The sequence below is a fragment of the Bactrocera oleae genome, chromosome 3 (assembly GCF_042242935.1).
Source record: "Bactrocera oleae isolate idBacOlea1 chromosome 3, idBacOlea1, whole genome shotgun sequence".
Lineage (NCBI taxonomy): Eukaryota > Metazoa > Arthropoda > Insecta > Diptera > Tephritidae > Bactrocera > Bactrocera oleae.
In genome coordinates this window covers 70,855,511-70,872,846 of record NC_091537.1, presented here as the reverse complement: position 1 = coordinate 70,872,846, position 17,336 = coordinate 70,855,511, and the positions used below count along the sequence as shown (strand labels likewise).

Here is a 17,336-nt window from a genome sequence, read left to right as displayed (position 1 = left end):
GAAAAACTGAATTTTAGTAATTTAGTTTAAAGCTACCCTGTGTATGGCTTATTATAGAAGAAGCCTGGGCCGTTGCTCTCTTTTTCTCTACTGGGGAATGAAAACATTGTGTTTAATTTCTCATGGATCTACTTTTCTCGGTCACATTGCCAGTTTAACTCGAGTTTCTTATCAAGGTGGAGTATGATACCATGCCTAAAATAATGCGCCTGCTAGCGATAAGCATTGCATCATATTTCCCTTGATGTAGTTTTCATTGCGTCTGTAATTGTAGTTGAAATTGTACCCGAGGTTGAAGGCGGCACTTTTTCGATAGTACCATTCACCACATCACCGCAACATATGTTAGTATGGGACGGATGACACTTGTGTAGAGCCAATAAACCATATGGGGTCGTAAACTCCACTTTGGGGCAATGTTAACGGCCCTTTCTATGTTCCGGGATAGGCGATTCAAATTCAGTCCTGAACAAAGATTTCTGTAAAGTAGATCAGATCCTTTAACGCAAGGGGTATAAGATACATCCTTGCAGGGCGCCACAAGTGATTTGGTGAGCGATTTTTATACCTTCCCCATCGTATATGACCTGTCTATCGCTTAGCATATGACTTAACCATGCCAGTAGGTTTTGATTAATGTCAAAAGAAGCGATAGCCGACATGAGTGCAGCAGTACTACCGTTGTTAAATGCACCTTCAACGTCAATGATTGCCGCTAGGGCGAATTCTAGTTTTTCTAACGAACTTTCGATTGTCCCAACGATATCAACCGAATTTCGTTTGACGTACGCGTGCTGTCTGAAATCCAAAGGTTTGCGTGGGATTTGTCCTTTGATGAAATCATAACAAATCCTTTACATACTATTTAATAGCATAATAAGAATGAACCGATTGTGGTCAATTTTGCACCGTTTTGTACGATAACTTATAGACATTATGAAAAGTGATATTTTACTCTCATAGAAACCTTCGTCCCTATTTCTAAAAAAAAGTGGGACAGACGATTTTCGTAAGCTTCTCTTGAGATGAGTTTTCACAAGCAAAATCAATAGACATAGACAGGAACAGGCAGCAGGTTCGGAATATAAAGTGAATGCATAAAAACGTCCCAATCTAGCTTCCGAAGCTTCTGGCTAGTTTTTATCAACGTGTGTGGCCTAGCGTTGTCCTGCTAAAACACAATTCTTCTCCTATTATTTTTCACACTATCTGAGGAAGTAGCAAAATGATTTATCCCAAGTAAATTTGGCTGATATAGCCCAAGTGTTTTGTGGTATATGTACATTAAACCTAGTTGGGCAAAGGACTAAATCCACTTTTTTTTTTAGTTTCAAACGTCGTTGCACCAAGAACAGTTTTGTATCTTAATGTCGACCTTAGTTATGGCACTTTGAAAGCTTTCGATTAAAAGGAATTTGTGCGCGTGCCTTTGGTCTTATTTAAGTAGGCACCAACTGGGCGACAATCTCTCTTCATAACGGTATTATAAAACTTAGCAAGTGGATTATAGGTGATCGAACGATAGATAACGATATTTTAAGGTACATATAAATATTTATAATATAAACTAAAGTTATGCAAACCGAACTCTATCAAAATATAATTCATTCCGCAACTTCATGATACCTTCCACGTTAAAGACAAATTTGATACTTCGCAAAAATAATAATGACTAACTTGAATCAAATTCCGTTCATAACATTTTAATTACATTCTATTTGAAAAGGTTCAAAATGGCTATAACAATACATTTTTTAGGAGGCCGTTTAAAACTTTAAGTGAGAAAAAGGGATCGAATTACTTTTAATCGAAAAAATTAGCAGTTATTATTTATAAATAAAATTGTAATAATAACAAAAAAATCGTACGTAGATTACTAGTTAATTTTACTATAAAGCCAAATTCAAAAGTGGATTGGGAGTAATATTATATGGAGCAAAATTGACAGCTTAAAGTCGCAAATTGCCTTTTCCTCTTAACTTCGAGCACAATTTCCACTTACTTGCCTTATAGACATTTTGCAATCTATGGGTGTTGCAATTTATGTGTTTTTAGGCTTTTCAAATGAGGTTTCGCTTGCTTGAATTGGGGCACAGTTTCTTTATATAATTTTTACGCAACTTTTTGCTACAGAATGTAAAAGTTTTATTCACATAACGGTTGTTTGTGATATCTAAAACTAATCGAGATAAACATAGAGTTATATACTCTATATATATAAATGATCAAGATGACAAGAACTCACTAAATAAATACTTCAGAAGCATTCAATCGTACAGTCAAGATGCTAAGAAAAGATTTTATAGGAGCCATATTAGGTACATACATAATACATAGACAACGGGCTTACATTCCTACTTGTATATTACGATATGAAAAGGGGAGAATTCGGACAACGACCACGCCTACTTCCCATATAACACAATTTTTAATTCACCAGAATAAGTCTTTGCACAAAAAGTGCATTTAAGGTATGCCATCTCAAGTCTAAAAATTGTCAAAATTGGAACATAATTGTTCAAGCCCCAAAATACCGAATATTTTGGCCTCATGTGACCTATGGCTGACCTTTAACGGAAAATTTGTGTCAATCTTTGAGAAGTATTATTAAAATTCCAAGAGAATATTTTTCTCATAACAATGTACTCTTTTATCAGCAACAAATACTTCCTCTAGCCCCATATATCTAAGGGGTCATTCCATGTCAAATCGACAAATAGTTGGACGTGACTCCCACCAATTCGAATGAATTTTTGTAGAAAGTTTCGAATTATAATAAAACAAAGTTCTGCCAGAAGAAAAAATTTTCTAAAAGCTATGCAAAATTGAGATATTGCACTTTTTTTGTTTGATTTTATGAGTTTATTTATTTAATATTTCAGAAACTACTGTATATTAAATAAAGAACCCTGGAGCGTTTTCAGAGGACACTTAGAGATATAAAAAAATTGTTTTGAAAAAAATTTTGAAAATTACGAAAATTTAAAAATTTTCAATTTTTCAAAATCGTAAAAAGTAACCATCGCTGGAAAATTTTGGCCTCAAAATTTTTTGTATTATACCTCTAATATATCTAAAGATATTCTGAAATTTTAAGAGAGGTGTTCTTTTTCGTTTCAAAGATATGAATTTTTGAATTTTGGCAAAATAGTTTTTTTCTATTTTATCAAACTTTTAATAATCTAAACAATTTTTCTTATGTTAATTGGATATAAAAATAAAAATAATAAATAAAAAAATGAAAAAAAAATTTACATAAAACAATTTTTTTAGACCTCAAATTTCTATTATTATGTATATCGTACCGAGTATATCGATCATTGTGTTCATAAAAATCCATATCCAATCCAAAACATATTTTCGTGTACATTTGAGTAATACCAAGCGTTAATGTAATCAGTCCAGATCTCGCCTTTTCCTATTTACCTGATATAGTAGTTTCCACCTAACCTTAAACCGGTTATGTCGGTTAATATGTTAGATATTTTAATAAAATTAAAATAATGTGGCTTAGCACTGATTATAAAAAAAGCTGATCTAGTTCTTGGTCTATACCTTATATCCCTTATCATGATTTCCGGTCCTGTAGAATATCTTATTTTACGTTGATTTTAATAAAGATATCTGAGACATGAAGCAAAATTTAGTAATAAAACTATATGAGCCTGAGGCTTATAATATACATAAATTTATAAAACGTCTAGGCACTTATGGTTTGATAATATTTAAAAAATGGGCATGGCCCCGCCCCTAATATGTTTAATGTATATATCCCCCAAACTATTCCAGTTATATAACCCAAATTAGTAGTTTGTTTTGGACAACAGAAAAAGTTAGTAACGTTTTTGTGTGCTCTTCGATTTTTGATTTTTGAAAGAAATGGATCAAAGGATATGTAATAAATTATGCGCTAAAAATTGGAATAAGGTGCTCCAAGGCTCTTGAAATGTTGACTGTGGCAAAAACTAAACCGTTATCATGCCTCAACCACCATATTCACCAGATTGGCTCCCTGCGACTTTTTCCTATTCCCAAAACTGAAGAAACCAATGAAAGGAAATGCTTCGAGGATTGGAAAAAGCGTTGGCACAAGTATATTATATCCGAGGGGGAATTACTTTGAAGGGGACAAAATAGATATTGATGAATAAATAAGTATTTTTTAAAAAAATGCATAAATCACCTTTTCCTTTAAACACACCTCGTATATGTATGTCAAACATGAATCAGGCTGAATCGGGACTATACTTCCCTTAGCCCCCATATATCTAATAGAAAGGTTTTCCAACTTCCTTCTGACTTTATACCGCATATATCAGCAAATATGTGAGTTAGCTTAATAAAATTAAGTGAACGTCTAATAACATTTTTCTTTGTGCCTAAAACGGATAAATTCAGGTGAAAGCTTGCCCTAGCCCCATATAACTAATATCAGAATTTTCAAAGATCTGGTTGACTTTACTAAAAATATATTGGTGATAGTATGTTAGGTACCTTAATGAAACTGAGAGATCATCCTTTTCTGTTAATAATACATAGTAATGCCAAAATTAGATAATATCGGGCTAATAACGCTCCTATCCCTAGTATACGTAATTCAAACTTTCAGTTGAATTTCTGTCTTATATATCGGTCAATATAAAAGATGTCTTAGCAAAATTAAATAAACGTACAATATTGGTTACACTATTTTTGTCTTGAGATCTTAAATTAAAAACGTACAAAATTCAGCTTGGGCAAGACCTAAAGCCGCTCAACCTTCCCAAGCGACATCGCTTCGCTCTATGGGCTCTGAAAAGTTTCAAGAAGATCCGATGTTTTTGTTCAGCGATGAGGTCCATTTCTGGCTCAATGGGAATGTAAACAAGTAAAATTGCCCCATTTGGGACGAAGAGCAATCTGAAGAGATGCAAGAGATGTCATTGCATCCAGTAAAAACAAAGGTTTGGTGTGGTTTGTGGGCCTTTGAAATCATCGGTCCATAGTTCTTCAAAAATGATGCTCGGGAGAACGTAACCGTCAATGGCGACCGCTATCGAGCCATTATAACCGACTATTTGATGAATGCCTAAAATTGAAGCTCGTGATCTCGGCGACATTTGGTTTCAACGGCGCCACTTCCCACACATCGCATCAATCAATGGATTTATTGAGAGAACACTTCGGTGAGCAGATAATTTCACGTTTTGGGCCGGTCGATTAGCCACCAAGATCGTGTGATATTAAACCGTTAGACTTTTTTCTGTGGGTATATATAAAGTTTAAAATCTATGCAGACAATCCCGCTTCGATTGAGACCTTAGAGCAAAACATCACGCGTGTCATTCGATAGTTACCAATCGAAATGCTCGAACGAGGCATCAAAAATTAGATGGACCATCTGAGACGTTGCCACGGCCACGGTTGTAAGAGGTAATTTTCAAAGAATAATTGCCAAGTAAGGTCCTCTCGAATGATAATAAACATTCCATATTGAATTTAAATTGTCTGGGTTTTTTCTTTAAAAAAGTAGGGGTCGTAAATAATTAAATTACATTACACCATAAAAGTAAACTTTTTACGCATAAATCATAACATTTTTGAATTCTCAGGTATTTCAAAGAATGTTTTAGTAAAGACGGTGATATTTTTCGGAAAACCGGGTATATTTTTCGGAAATCTCAGATTGTGTATCTAGGTTAACATGGACATCGGTGTGTGAGTATAAAAGACTCTATATAAATATATAAGTATTATATATATAACGGGTGTTTTTTTAGAGGTATAGAACTTTAAATTGCAATAAAACAACGACGGATAATTCGATTGACATAAATTTTATTTATCCGAAAGATAATCTTGTGGCATTAGATTTTCCAATATTTGTGGCCGTATATCGGCAATAACACGGCGAATGTTGTCTTCCAAATGGTTAAGCATTTGTGGCTTATGCGCATATACCAAAGACAAGATCTTGGAGACCAATTTACAGGTCCAAATTTAAAATTAGGCAGTCACCAAAAGTGTCTTTCAATAAATCGATTGTGGCACGAGCTGTGTGACATGTTGCGTCGTCTTGTTGGAACCACAGGTCCTGGACATCATGGTTGTTCAATTGAGGAATAAAAAAGTTAGTAATCATGGCTCTATACCGATCACCATTGACTGTAACGTTCTGGCCATCATCGGTTTTGAAGAAGTACGGACCAATGATTCCACCAGCCCATAAAGCGCACCAAACAGTCAGTTTTTCTAAATCTAGGCTTATACAATGAACCAAACTGAGAATAAATCACTTGACAGCTGTTAAATGGTCGCCATCTTGAACAGTAATGCTAACTTAAAGTTCTATACCTCGAAAAAAACACCCGATTTTTAAATAATATCGATGAATTGTATAGTTACAATGTAGAAAAACGTATAGTCAAAACCTCAACCAAGGGGTTATCAAAATTTTGGATGGTATAGAAAATAATACATTGTTTGTCGGATCTGGATATCAGAAACAATATCCTCATGATGTTTTTCTTTATTAGCCTGAATTTAATGATTCAACAACTTTAGAGAGTAGAAGCGACAATGCACCTTAACTCCTTCAAGAAATATGGAGCCACTTTATATTAAGGTTTTTATTAAGCTTTTTGCACCAAAGAAATAATTGATATCTTCTTTTATCAGGTCTATAAGTTTATTAAAACTTTAAAATTATCGAATTTCATAAATACCTAATATAATAAATAATAAAATAGATCTATCTACCTACAATTAAAAAAAAAATATCGATATTGTGGTAATCGATATTTAAATATATCAGTAGTTATAACCAACCTTAATTTTGTGCCTTGACAGTGGTGAAATGATTTCAAGCTCTTATAATACTTTGAAATATTGAACTATATAAAAAATATTGTTAAATATTAAAATATAGGTCATAGACAATTGTACATTCAACAAGTTAAAATAGAGGAGTCAATTATTTTCTTAGGAATTTGGACTTTAGGCCAATGTCTAACCCGATTTCTCAGCACAAAATCACATTAAGAAAACATGTTCACTCCACTTATTCATTTAAATATAACACTTATTGATATATATATAGTCGGAAATCACTATATTGAGTATATTCCGTCTAAGGGAATACCTGAGATGATAACGTTAACTTTTGCCATTAAATTAAAGTAATCTTGACAATATATTTCTACTCAATAATCATTATTTGTACATAACATGTTGACGCTTAGGTAACTCCTGAATCGATTTCACACAGTTTCTCCACCAAAATATATATATATATATATATCATATATTGACCCATATATATTCGTGACGTAAGTTTAAATTACTTAGAATAGGTATATGGAGAAGAGGAAAAGTATTGACCCGATTTTATCCATTATTTTCAGGAAAAGATTTCCTCTATTTCATTAAGATATCTCAGAGATTGGCCGATATTTTCGATAAAAAGTCAGTCCTATGCTCTGGGATCCACATATTTGGTATCGGCTTGAAAAATTATGGACCGATGTCGAATATTTTTATGTAAGAGAGTAAGCGTACTATTTATACCAAATTTTATTCCGATATATTCATTGGTGGTAGTTTTATATGCTTTAAAGTAAAAAAACCAAATGGAATATAAACCTGTGATATATATACGTGAATCCTTATTTCGTTCGGTATAATAATATAATAAACCGAATGGTAAAGTTATGCAACAAACTTGGTGGAAATCGGTCCAGTTGTTCGTGCGAGATAGAATTTTTCAGTGAACAGTGTCATGCCCGTTGTTCAACTGGTCCACGTGTAGATCTACGTAACATACCATCTTAACTGTCAAATTTAATGCATTTCGCTTTTTTCTTTAACAATTTATCGTTCTTTTGTGTAGTTTTAAACATAACCGTTTTATGGGAGGTGGGCGTGAATATTGGTGTTAGAGAAAGTTGCTTTCAGCAAGTTTGGGTGCTGAAGTCTTGCGGATTTCAACTCGTGTTGTCATCCTGACCACCTCTCTCTTTCGTATAGTTTTAGGTTTTACAAACAACTGTTAGGTATAGATTGTAATTTGAGGAAAGCAATGCGGACTATGGACTATTGTGTCCTGGCTTGACAGCTTGCAGAGACTTGTATAAAATTGCATAAGCTGCCTTAATTTGTTTCTGGGAAGAGTGATTAGTTTCTTAAACCGTTGTATATCGAACTCTCCCAAAAATAACATCGCCTGTCGAGGCCCAGGCACTTTTTGCCAGTGGCGTTTTCTACTGGCCCTTTCCTCTTTCCGTAGCTCCTCTCGTAAAGTGTGGAGACACACTGCGAAGAACGATCCCAGTCTTATCGGCCTGGTTACCGTTGCACCTTTCGCCAGGAGATCGGCTAGCGTATTTCTATCAATGCCTCTATGCCCAAGGATCCATGCTAGTACGATATTGCTTTCAGTGGCAACTTTTCTTAATCATTTTTGATTACATTTGAACGGATGAGAACTCCCGCTTGACTATCAAAGTTTTACTCTCGAATAATATCTGTACATCTGCTAATGGTCTATGCTCAGCTTGAAAAATGCTTGCAAGCCTATATTTTATTCAATAAGAAGTATTTCGACGCCCAAAGAGCGCAAGAACTGTAATTAATGTTCAAAAAAAAAACATTATAAATGAATCAATTTCAAAATACATTCTAAAAAACTTTACAAAATATATTTATTCATTTTATGTACACTGCGATATTTTAATTTTTACAGGTAAAACCATCTGCTATAAAAACCAATTAACCGATTAGCATAAAATCAATCAACAGGTGAATATAATTTCGATATGTATTTTATGAATTTCGAAATATATAAACTAAATATACACAAATACTACAAGAAAGAATGCATGTGGTATTTCGCTAACTAACGGGACGAACGATTTCTAAACTGTTTACGAAACCGATAAAAAATACACTCGGCAATTAAGATTGAGTAGTGCCGCTGAATTTTCTAAAAGAGAGAAGTGTGCTTTCGACATGAGCATAAAATATATGCGCAATGCGTTATTTCACGAACAACGCGCATGTTTTTTTATGAAGCAAAAATAATTCCACGAAATCAAAAAGTCAGCAAGGAGAGTAAGCGCTCTCTGCGCGAGCAGTAATTATGCGGTGAGAAACGAGCAGGAAATACTTGCGTTAATTTAATTGTATTTTTAATATTATATATATATTTTTTTTTTTTTTTTGTTCTTTTAGTTGCATTCCCTCGTAACCTATTTTTGGCCGCTCATCCCGAAATCTACGTAAACACATTTGGAAAATACACAAAAGACGCACCGCGAAAACGGGCACACAATGGCAATATGCACTAACGATAGCATGCTCAATCATTACTGGCGCCACTGGATACTCACCGTTTGTGCGGGGGGCGCTGATGATGCGCTGACGATGATGCTGATGTTGTTGCTGATGTTATGGCGGCTGGTGATGGTGACGGCAGCAACACAAAATATTTTATTAGCAATATGCCGTCAAAATTTCGGATTTATGGTTCCTGGTGTGGAAGAATTTTCAAATTAATTTTATTTATTGAAAATGTATACCTTTTTTTTTTAATATTACGCTGAAATGTTTCATTTATTGAAATTTTTTTTCTTTTTTAATTTTAAGGCTACGCTAAATTTTTTTTATTGATATTTAATTTTTTTTTATATACTTTTTTTTACTTTTTTGTTAATTTTTTTTTTGTTTTATGAGCAATTCTGCTGATCTGAAATACTCGGCGCAGCACACCGTTTGATTTATAGTAGATAAGATAAACTTTTATTTCTAAGTTTTTATATATTTGTTTTTAATACTATGCTAAAATTTTTTTATTGATATTTATTTATTTATTTTTTTAAATTATTGTTAATTTTCTTTTTTGTTTTATGAGCAATTTTGCTGGCTTGAAATTCACGGCGTAAGAGGTCCGATATGCTCTAGTAGGATTTATAGTAGATATATATTTACAAAATAACGGTACTTTTAGTCACTTTATTATACACGTATGTATGTATGTTTGGAACATATATATTTAAAATATTTGTATGTAAGCGTGTAGTCCGCGTGTCTCAGCTGTCGTAACCGCTGCTTTAGTTTAATGAACTACTTAATGAGCGCCTTTGTCGCTGAAATCACTTTGTGTATTATTAAATAAATTTATTTTTCCTTTAAAATTTGCTTTAGCTATTGTAGAACGTTTTGTTGTTGCTTTTTTCATTTTCATCCGTTTACTAATTATTTCGTCGTTGCTGCTGCCAATTTGGCTGTTGCTTTTCGGTTACTCATTGACACGGCGATTGTTTATGATAATTGTTGCTGTTGTTGTTGTTGTTGCTTGTATTGCCGCTGCTCGTTAATAGAAACTACGTTTTTCATTCACAAAGCAAAATTTTATCAAATTGCGTAACACTTTTTCTCAGTGTATTTTTTGAAAAATTATAACGACTACGTGCGTTACGTTGTGTATTTTTGTTCGAAGGGAATTGTTGAAATTCCATACAGAAATACAAATATGTTAAACGCTTTATATTTGACTAGGCAGGCACAAAGACAAAAGGCACAAACTGGCAACTCAAATTGGAACGTGTGCACGCACTGCCCTAAAAGTATTGACACAAAGATATGTACAATGGTATATGCAAATTACACGATTAGAACTTTTTTCTAAACTTTTTTGATTTCTTCACAGAATTCTTTTATATTTTTTTCTTTCTCTTTTTTCAATTTTTTTTTAATATCTTATTTTTCTTTAATTGCGAAATTCCATTTTAGCAAAAATTAAAAAAAATTAAATTTTATTCGAAAAAATTTTAACCAACGCAACTCCAGCTGCTTGTAAAATACATAATGAAAATATATTTGTATATCTGTGATTATATATTTTCATATTTGATTGTATATATTTTCTATCGAAATTTTACTGCTTTATTGAAATTTTCACATAAAAGCGCCGTCGAAAAGCAGCTGAAATGTTTAGCTGTGTTTTAAAAATAGCCGCATATTTTAAAAGTTTCTGGCGGCACACAGACAACACACACACGCACATACGATACATCGCATTAAAGATTACATTTTTTTCTGCAGACACCATAAATCGTTTGAACTCTGCACTCCACAAAATAACTTTCCACTTTTTCTTTTATAAATTTTCAATATTTTTCAATTCAAGTATTTTCTTTTCTTGCAATTACCGCATTAACTTGTGCTAATTCACTGGTTGTATTCCGCTGCAGCTTTTACTTTGAAAAAATCTACATATTTCATAGTGCTCATTCTGCCTAAAATTCAAAAATAACTGTCTCTATTCATCCCTTTCGCACCAATAGTGGACAGTGGTATTTGCACGTTCGCTCGTAACGGTGTTGTAGCGGCTCGGTAAGTTAGGAAAATCGTTGCGAACTCTCGAACGTCCGTCGTAGAACTGAATGTTAGTGTTGCGAAAAGTTCTCGGAAAACTCGTGAAAAGTCAAAAATTAAGCGGAAAAGCGGAAGATCGTGAAAATCGTGAAAATCTAGCGCTCCCCAGAGTGTTGAATGCGATCTTCTATTGGACATCTCTCGTAGTCATTTTCTCACTCTCTGTTTTCCTTTTACTAAAGTTTTTTTTTTCTTTTGAATGATCATTAGATTTACCGTTGCTAAGAGGCACACGCGCCAGATCTGCATAACTACTAGTGGTAAGAATTTGACTCTGAACATTTTATTTAATTCTTCTTTTTTCGTCTTTTGTAAATATCTTTTTAGCGGCTGCAACGATTTGTTTAAACATATTTACATATGCACTCTTTTTGAACATTTACCGTTCAGATATACAATGTGGACACATTTATGTAGGTGGGCACGGTGGTAAAGAGCTCTGAGAAATCCAAATAAAATTGTGATCGCCGAGTTGCGGAAATGAGGGGACCTTTGGGGAGTCACAACTACTCAAATAGGTTTAAAAACCAACAGAGATGTAGCTTAATACCCTTCACAAATTAAAAAGTTTCTATACAAAAATTTTATTTTGATCGGTCATTTTGTACGGCAGCTGCGTATGTAACTATATGCTATAGTGGCACGAGCTGAACAATTTGTACGGAGATTGTACCGTTTCTTTGGACAACAATCCATGCCAAACTTCGTGAAGATATCTAGTCAAATACAAAAGTTTTCCATACAATAACTTGATTCCGATCGTTCAGTGTGTACGGTAGTATGTGCTATAGGGTCTGTTAATAGTCCAGCCAAATTTCGACATGACTAAATCGACCCACACTTACAGGTATGGTATACAGACTGCAGAAGAAATTGGCGCAGGGGTTATGGGCCCAAGAACAAAGCTGTTAATCCCTGTAGGCAAATACCCTAGCATTTTTCAAGCATACCATAAGTATTCGTCTCAGGTCATACTCACGATAACGACTATTAATCAAAAAAAAAATTGTTCGACTACTTTGGGTTCCGTGACACACAGGTATGGAAGGAATCGAAATAGCAGACAAGCTGCCAAAGGTACGGTCTCAGCACCACCGACGGGATAAGAACCCCTTTTCCCAATATGTCCTCACACGATAAAAAAAGAAACTAACACATGAGTAAAAGTAAATAAAAACACTGCTATAGTAGTGACGGAATGAGACAATCAAAGCAACTAATAGACAGCTACAACACCATAAGCTTTAAAAATATTATATTATTTAGCAAAACTAACTTAAGAATACTAACAGGTCTCTGCAGACTGCTCAAACATGTGTACAGAACAGGAATGAGCTCTGACGAATGTTGTCGCTTCAGTGAGCTATAACTCGAGACGTCAGCGCACATATTGTTGAAATGCAATGCTGTGGCTAGAAAACAGATCTAGGAGTCATGCCGCCGAAGCAAAGTCTCATTAAATCCATGAATCGAGCATCCTAGAATTTCTAAAAGCTGTAAGGTTGAACTAAATAATGTGAAAGAATCAGACGACACAATAACCATCCTTTTTAAATGTACTAAATTCCGTACAGATCTGAAGACCATAAAATCAATGTACGCCGAAAAGAGACTGTTACGGACCAATATATCAAAACACTGTCAAAAATATTTACCTTGACCATAAAACAAAGTTCATAGTAATAGATGACACTTGAAAGATAATAAACGAACGTGTTGAAATATCGTTCACAAATATTTTGGTTTTCGAAGGCGCTTTGTAAAGTGGATGCATAAACGACAAAAATAACACGAAATATTTGATTCTGAACAGTGTTTGGAGATGTTCAATCGACATAAAACAGCGTTCTTAGAATTTTTAAATGACGAAATTGCAAAGAAACTATCCCGTTTGAAGAAGATAGAGTGATTTTTCATCAAAATAATGAACGCTGACACAAATTAATGAAAACGGTGGTAAAATGACATGGCTTCGAAGTGTTTCCGCGTGCACCGTATTCTTAGGATATATCCTCCTGCAACTTTTTCCTGTCCTCGGATCATTTTACTGCTCTCAAAGATGGTATTGTATGTAATAAACACTACAGACAAAATGCCACACAACCTGTTGGTTCATCACGCCTACATCACTCGTCTAAGTGCTGAATGGTTCAAGCAAGATGGCGCGACAAATATTAGAGAATTTATCCTCACGAAACTTAGCAAAGATTATTGTCCAAGGCATTGCTACAATCTCCGAAGAAATTTTTCAGAGCGGAAACTATAGCATATAACTGTCAAACAATTGACCGATGAAAATCAAGTCCTTGTATGGAAAACCTTTTTATTTGTCAAGGTAGCTTCAGAAATTTGACGTAGATTATTATCCAAGGGGTCGCTACAATTTCCGAAAAAATTGTTCAAATCAGACTACTTTAGTATAAAGTTGCCATGCGGCCCGATCATAACAAAATCCTTGTATGCAAAAATTTTTTATTAGAGAAATTATTCTCACGAAATTTAACATGGATTATTGTTCAAGACAACGCTACGATCTCCGAACAAGATATCGATCAAAATCATGATAAATATCTTTGCATACTCTTTTATACTCTAAAAAATGAATCTGTGAAAGATATTATAGCATAGCATTTTATTTTAAAACAGGGTTACAGGCCTTCAAGGTAGCCCTTAGCCAAAAATCCATTGAAATGCAATTGATTGTGGAGTAATTTTTTTTCCCCGCAGTAATTTAAACACGCTTATCGATTATTTGTAATTTTACGATAAATACAAATTATACCTCAAGCTTTTTGAAATTAAATTAAATTTAATTTTAATTTAAAAAAATTTTAACGAACTCGCCATTAATGAAAGCTCAAAAATATTGTACACATTAATTTATTTACGTTTTAAATATATGTATGTATATTTATTTATATATATATATGAATAAAGATGGTCATCACATCCATCCAAAAGGCAGATGTGACTCACATTTGTTGTTGATCTTGGTTTTGTTAGATTAGTAACAGTTTCAAGTGCTAAATACAAATTTCCTTGCGTTGTAGTAATGATCATTTAATAAGTTAGTGGTAGTGAATGCTTATGATTATAATTTCATATAATAAAAAGAAAAGTTTATAGAATTATGGGTATTATGTGAACAGAAGAAAATGTAAAATTAAAGTATAATTGTTCGTGCCAAAGAACTAAAGATAGGCGTCTACGATGTAGTCGCCCATACTGCCCGCCCTATCATGTTGTAACTTTTGGTGATTCAACTGGTCCGGTTGTATTTGTTGTGCCTGTCGCACTAGCTGTGTTCCCCGTAGCTGGAGTGGGACAGCCTGTTGAAGAAACAGTAGCAACAGCTTCAATAACACTAGCACTCCCCGTGTTGGCGTTGGTTATAGTGTTCAATGTATCCGGGTGATTTATTGGAGGCATAAATGAAATCGTCACCGACTCATCAACTGGTACAGGTCCATTATTATTTTCACCAAGTGTGTGTGGCGTCGTTCCCTTGCTCGCATTAATATTATCGGCAGTGTTAGCGTTAGAACCGCTGGAGGTAGCATTAACAATGGCATTAGCTACAGCAACAGCATTAGGTAGCAGTGAAATCACTGAGTTATTGTTGAAATTTTCTATAGATGCACCCGACAATGATAACTCATCAGCCGAATCGTCAGCACCATCTGTTTGTACACCTTTTTCCTCCAACATATGTTCATTAACACGTATGGGCTGGCTAGCAGAACCGAATTGCTTCGAAATTTGCAATAGCTCACGTAAAATTTGGTTCTCTTTACGCAGTCTAGACATGGTTTCCATATCTCGGTGAACCGCATCATCATCTGCCGAGGCGGCACGCTGCATAACGACTGCCATTTCCCTGATTTTTGCCCTCTGTTCTCGTATTATTAACCACAATTCTTCATTATAAACTTCTTTAAAATTGATTTTACTTTCGAGAATTTTACTGCTGGTATGTTCACGATATTTTTGCATTATAAACTCCATAGTGCGTTCATAATCTTCAATGCATATTTTCAGTTCTCTATTTTCTTTTAATATTTCTGAACTTGTGGCATTCTGCTGTTGTATGCGATTGACCATTTCGGAGTTCGATTTATTGTTAGAAATTTGGTTTAACGAGTCCATGTCATCTTGAAATTGACGTAAACTTTCCACTAAGCGATTATTGCCCTCTGCTTCTACGAACAAAGCATTACCCAACATCTCTAAATCTTTCACGCGACTGGCAATTCGCTGTGCGTCCATAATAATCTGTCCCACAGACATGTTAGACATCTTTGGTTATAATAAATGTGTTATATGGCCAACGTTGAAAGTGGTGTGTCGTTTTCTACGGCTCTAATTATTAGCCAACACCAATTTGGCTGTTATGCTCCGTGCTGTCTTTTATCGTACACTTTTGACAGCACTCCACTCAGCCCTACTCTTCAAGCAGCCTCCGCTTCCGTTATTTTATCGCTCTTTTATCAACTTCTATATATATTTTATTTAAGCTATGATTTTTTCATCAGCGAATGGAAAATCCAAAGTTCCCGTTGTTATAAATTTTGTTTTAGAATTTTCTGCTTTTTGTTATTAATTTGTGATTTTGTGATAACTTTACAAAAAGAATCGCTGAACAAAAAATGTAAAATCGTTCACTGACATTTGACAATTCGCCCCAATTATGAATTGACAGCAGTTAGCTTGCCACAGTGCATAAAACGTTCCGTGACTTATGTACTGCATTCAACGAGACAGAAATTCTACCAGTAAAATGGCAATTGTTTCGATAATCATAGAAGAAATTGTTTGAAAATATTGATCTTCATAGAGGTCTTGAATAGCAAATACATTCTTAATTATTTGTTTCTTACCGATTCAAACACGGTGAGTTCGCCGAAATATCACACTTCGGCCAGGTCAACCACATAGTACCGGTTGTGGTAAATAATGAGAAAATCCTACGTAACTACGAAATTAAAGTTCATTTATTTGTCAAATTTCAGACAAAAGAAAAATTAATACATTTGGAATGTAACCAATTTTTACCTTTTATGTTTTGTTATATTGACCTTAAGGGGTTAGAGGTAGTCAGAATTTTCAAAAAATGTTTTTTTTTGTTCATTTTCTTAAAATTAGAGATATCCTCTGAAAACTTTAAGCAAATCCGACAATATTCTTCGAATTATAGTAAATCAGTAAATTTCAATTAAATTTATACCTTTATACATGAAAACTACTGTCTGGTCGAAGGATTCTTTTTAATTTTATAAGCAATTAACAGTACAAAATAAATTTCGGTCAGGTACTAGGTTATTTATTGATGGTCATCGCAAGGAGCTTCGGTTGGAACTGGATCAACACAACTTTTAAAATAAATATATATATTTTTTTATATCTTTCAGGTCGAGTCGAAACCTTATTTAACGACGATATGTATAACATAAAAACAAATAATTACTGCTAAAAAAAGTACCTAAAATTCTAATTTTTTTATGTCTCTGACAACACTTTAACCATTTATAAAATTTTTTTTTTAAATTTTTACATTTTTAAACCTCCGCAACTATATAGGCAACTTACTGCTTTGCTTGCTTCTTCAAACGGAAAATTTTAGTATTTATTAAATTCCACTTTTTTCTTAGAATACAAAGTACTCTGAAATTATTAATGAGTAATAAGTGTTAGGTTATGTGTCATTACAATTATAAAGTATTCCGTAAAACTTTTTACTATTTTTAAAATGGGCATACTTTCCTAAGCAACCCTGTGTGGAGATGAGTTTGTTTAGAATGAAAATTGAAAGCAAATTATGCGCAAAAACATTATTTGTTGTTGTACTGTTATGGAAACAACAAGAACGAAAGCTGCATCTAATCTTTCACTCTTTTGAAAACAAAAGGAAAAGCTGACATTGTCAA

At 33.8% G+C, this 17,336-nt stretch overlaps 2 protein-coding genes and 1 long non-coding RNA gene across 8 annotated transcripts in view; 1 reads left to right on the top strand and 2 right to left on the bottom strand.

Moving 5' to 3' along the window:
• Positions 1–11,434, bottom strand: part of LOC106617895 (uncharacterized) — a 29,117-nt gene extending 17,683 nt beyond the window's left edge. For 5 of the 6 annotated variants that reach the window (XM_070106830.1, XM_070106833.1, XM_070106832.1 and 2 more), the window contains exons 1-2: positions 11,187–11,434; positions 9,366–9,505 (exon numbers count right to left, since the gene is read on the bottom strand). The gene's annotated coding sequence lies outside the window, so the exon portion shown is untranslated. Of the gene's footprint in view, positions 1–9,365; positions 9,506–11,065; positions 11,084–11,186 lie in introns of those variants that run through there. The other variant, XM_070106831.1, reaches the window with a different exon arrangement.
• On the top strand, positions 7,663–10,169 carry LOC118680718 (uncharacterized). Its single transcript, XR_011395452.1, has 2 exons — positions 7,663–9,120; positions 9,208–10,169. It is a non-coding gene; the product is annotated as an uncharacterized lncRNA (long non-coding RNA).
• Positions 11,435–14,276: 2,842 nt separating the features above from the next.
• Fgop2 (Fibroblast growth factor receptor 1 oncogene partner 2) lies at positions 14,277–16,094 on the bottom strand. Its single transcript, XM_014233382.3, has one exon. The coding sequence runs from the start codon at positions 15,706–15,708 to the stop codon at positions 14,650–14,652; it is 1,059 nt and encodes a 352-aa protein (XP_014088857.2). The 5' UTR covers positions 15,709–16,094; the 3' UTR covers positions 14,277–14,649.
• Between the last annotated feature and the right edge of the window lie 1,242 nt (positions 16,095–17,336).

What these genes read in the sequence shown, in the direction of transcription:
- Fgop2 (XM_014233382.3), bottom strand. Translation starts at nt 15,708, where the DNA reads ATGTCTAACATGTCTGTGGGACAGATTATTATGGACGCACAGCGAATT.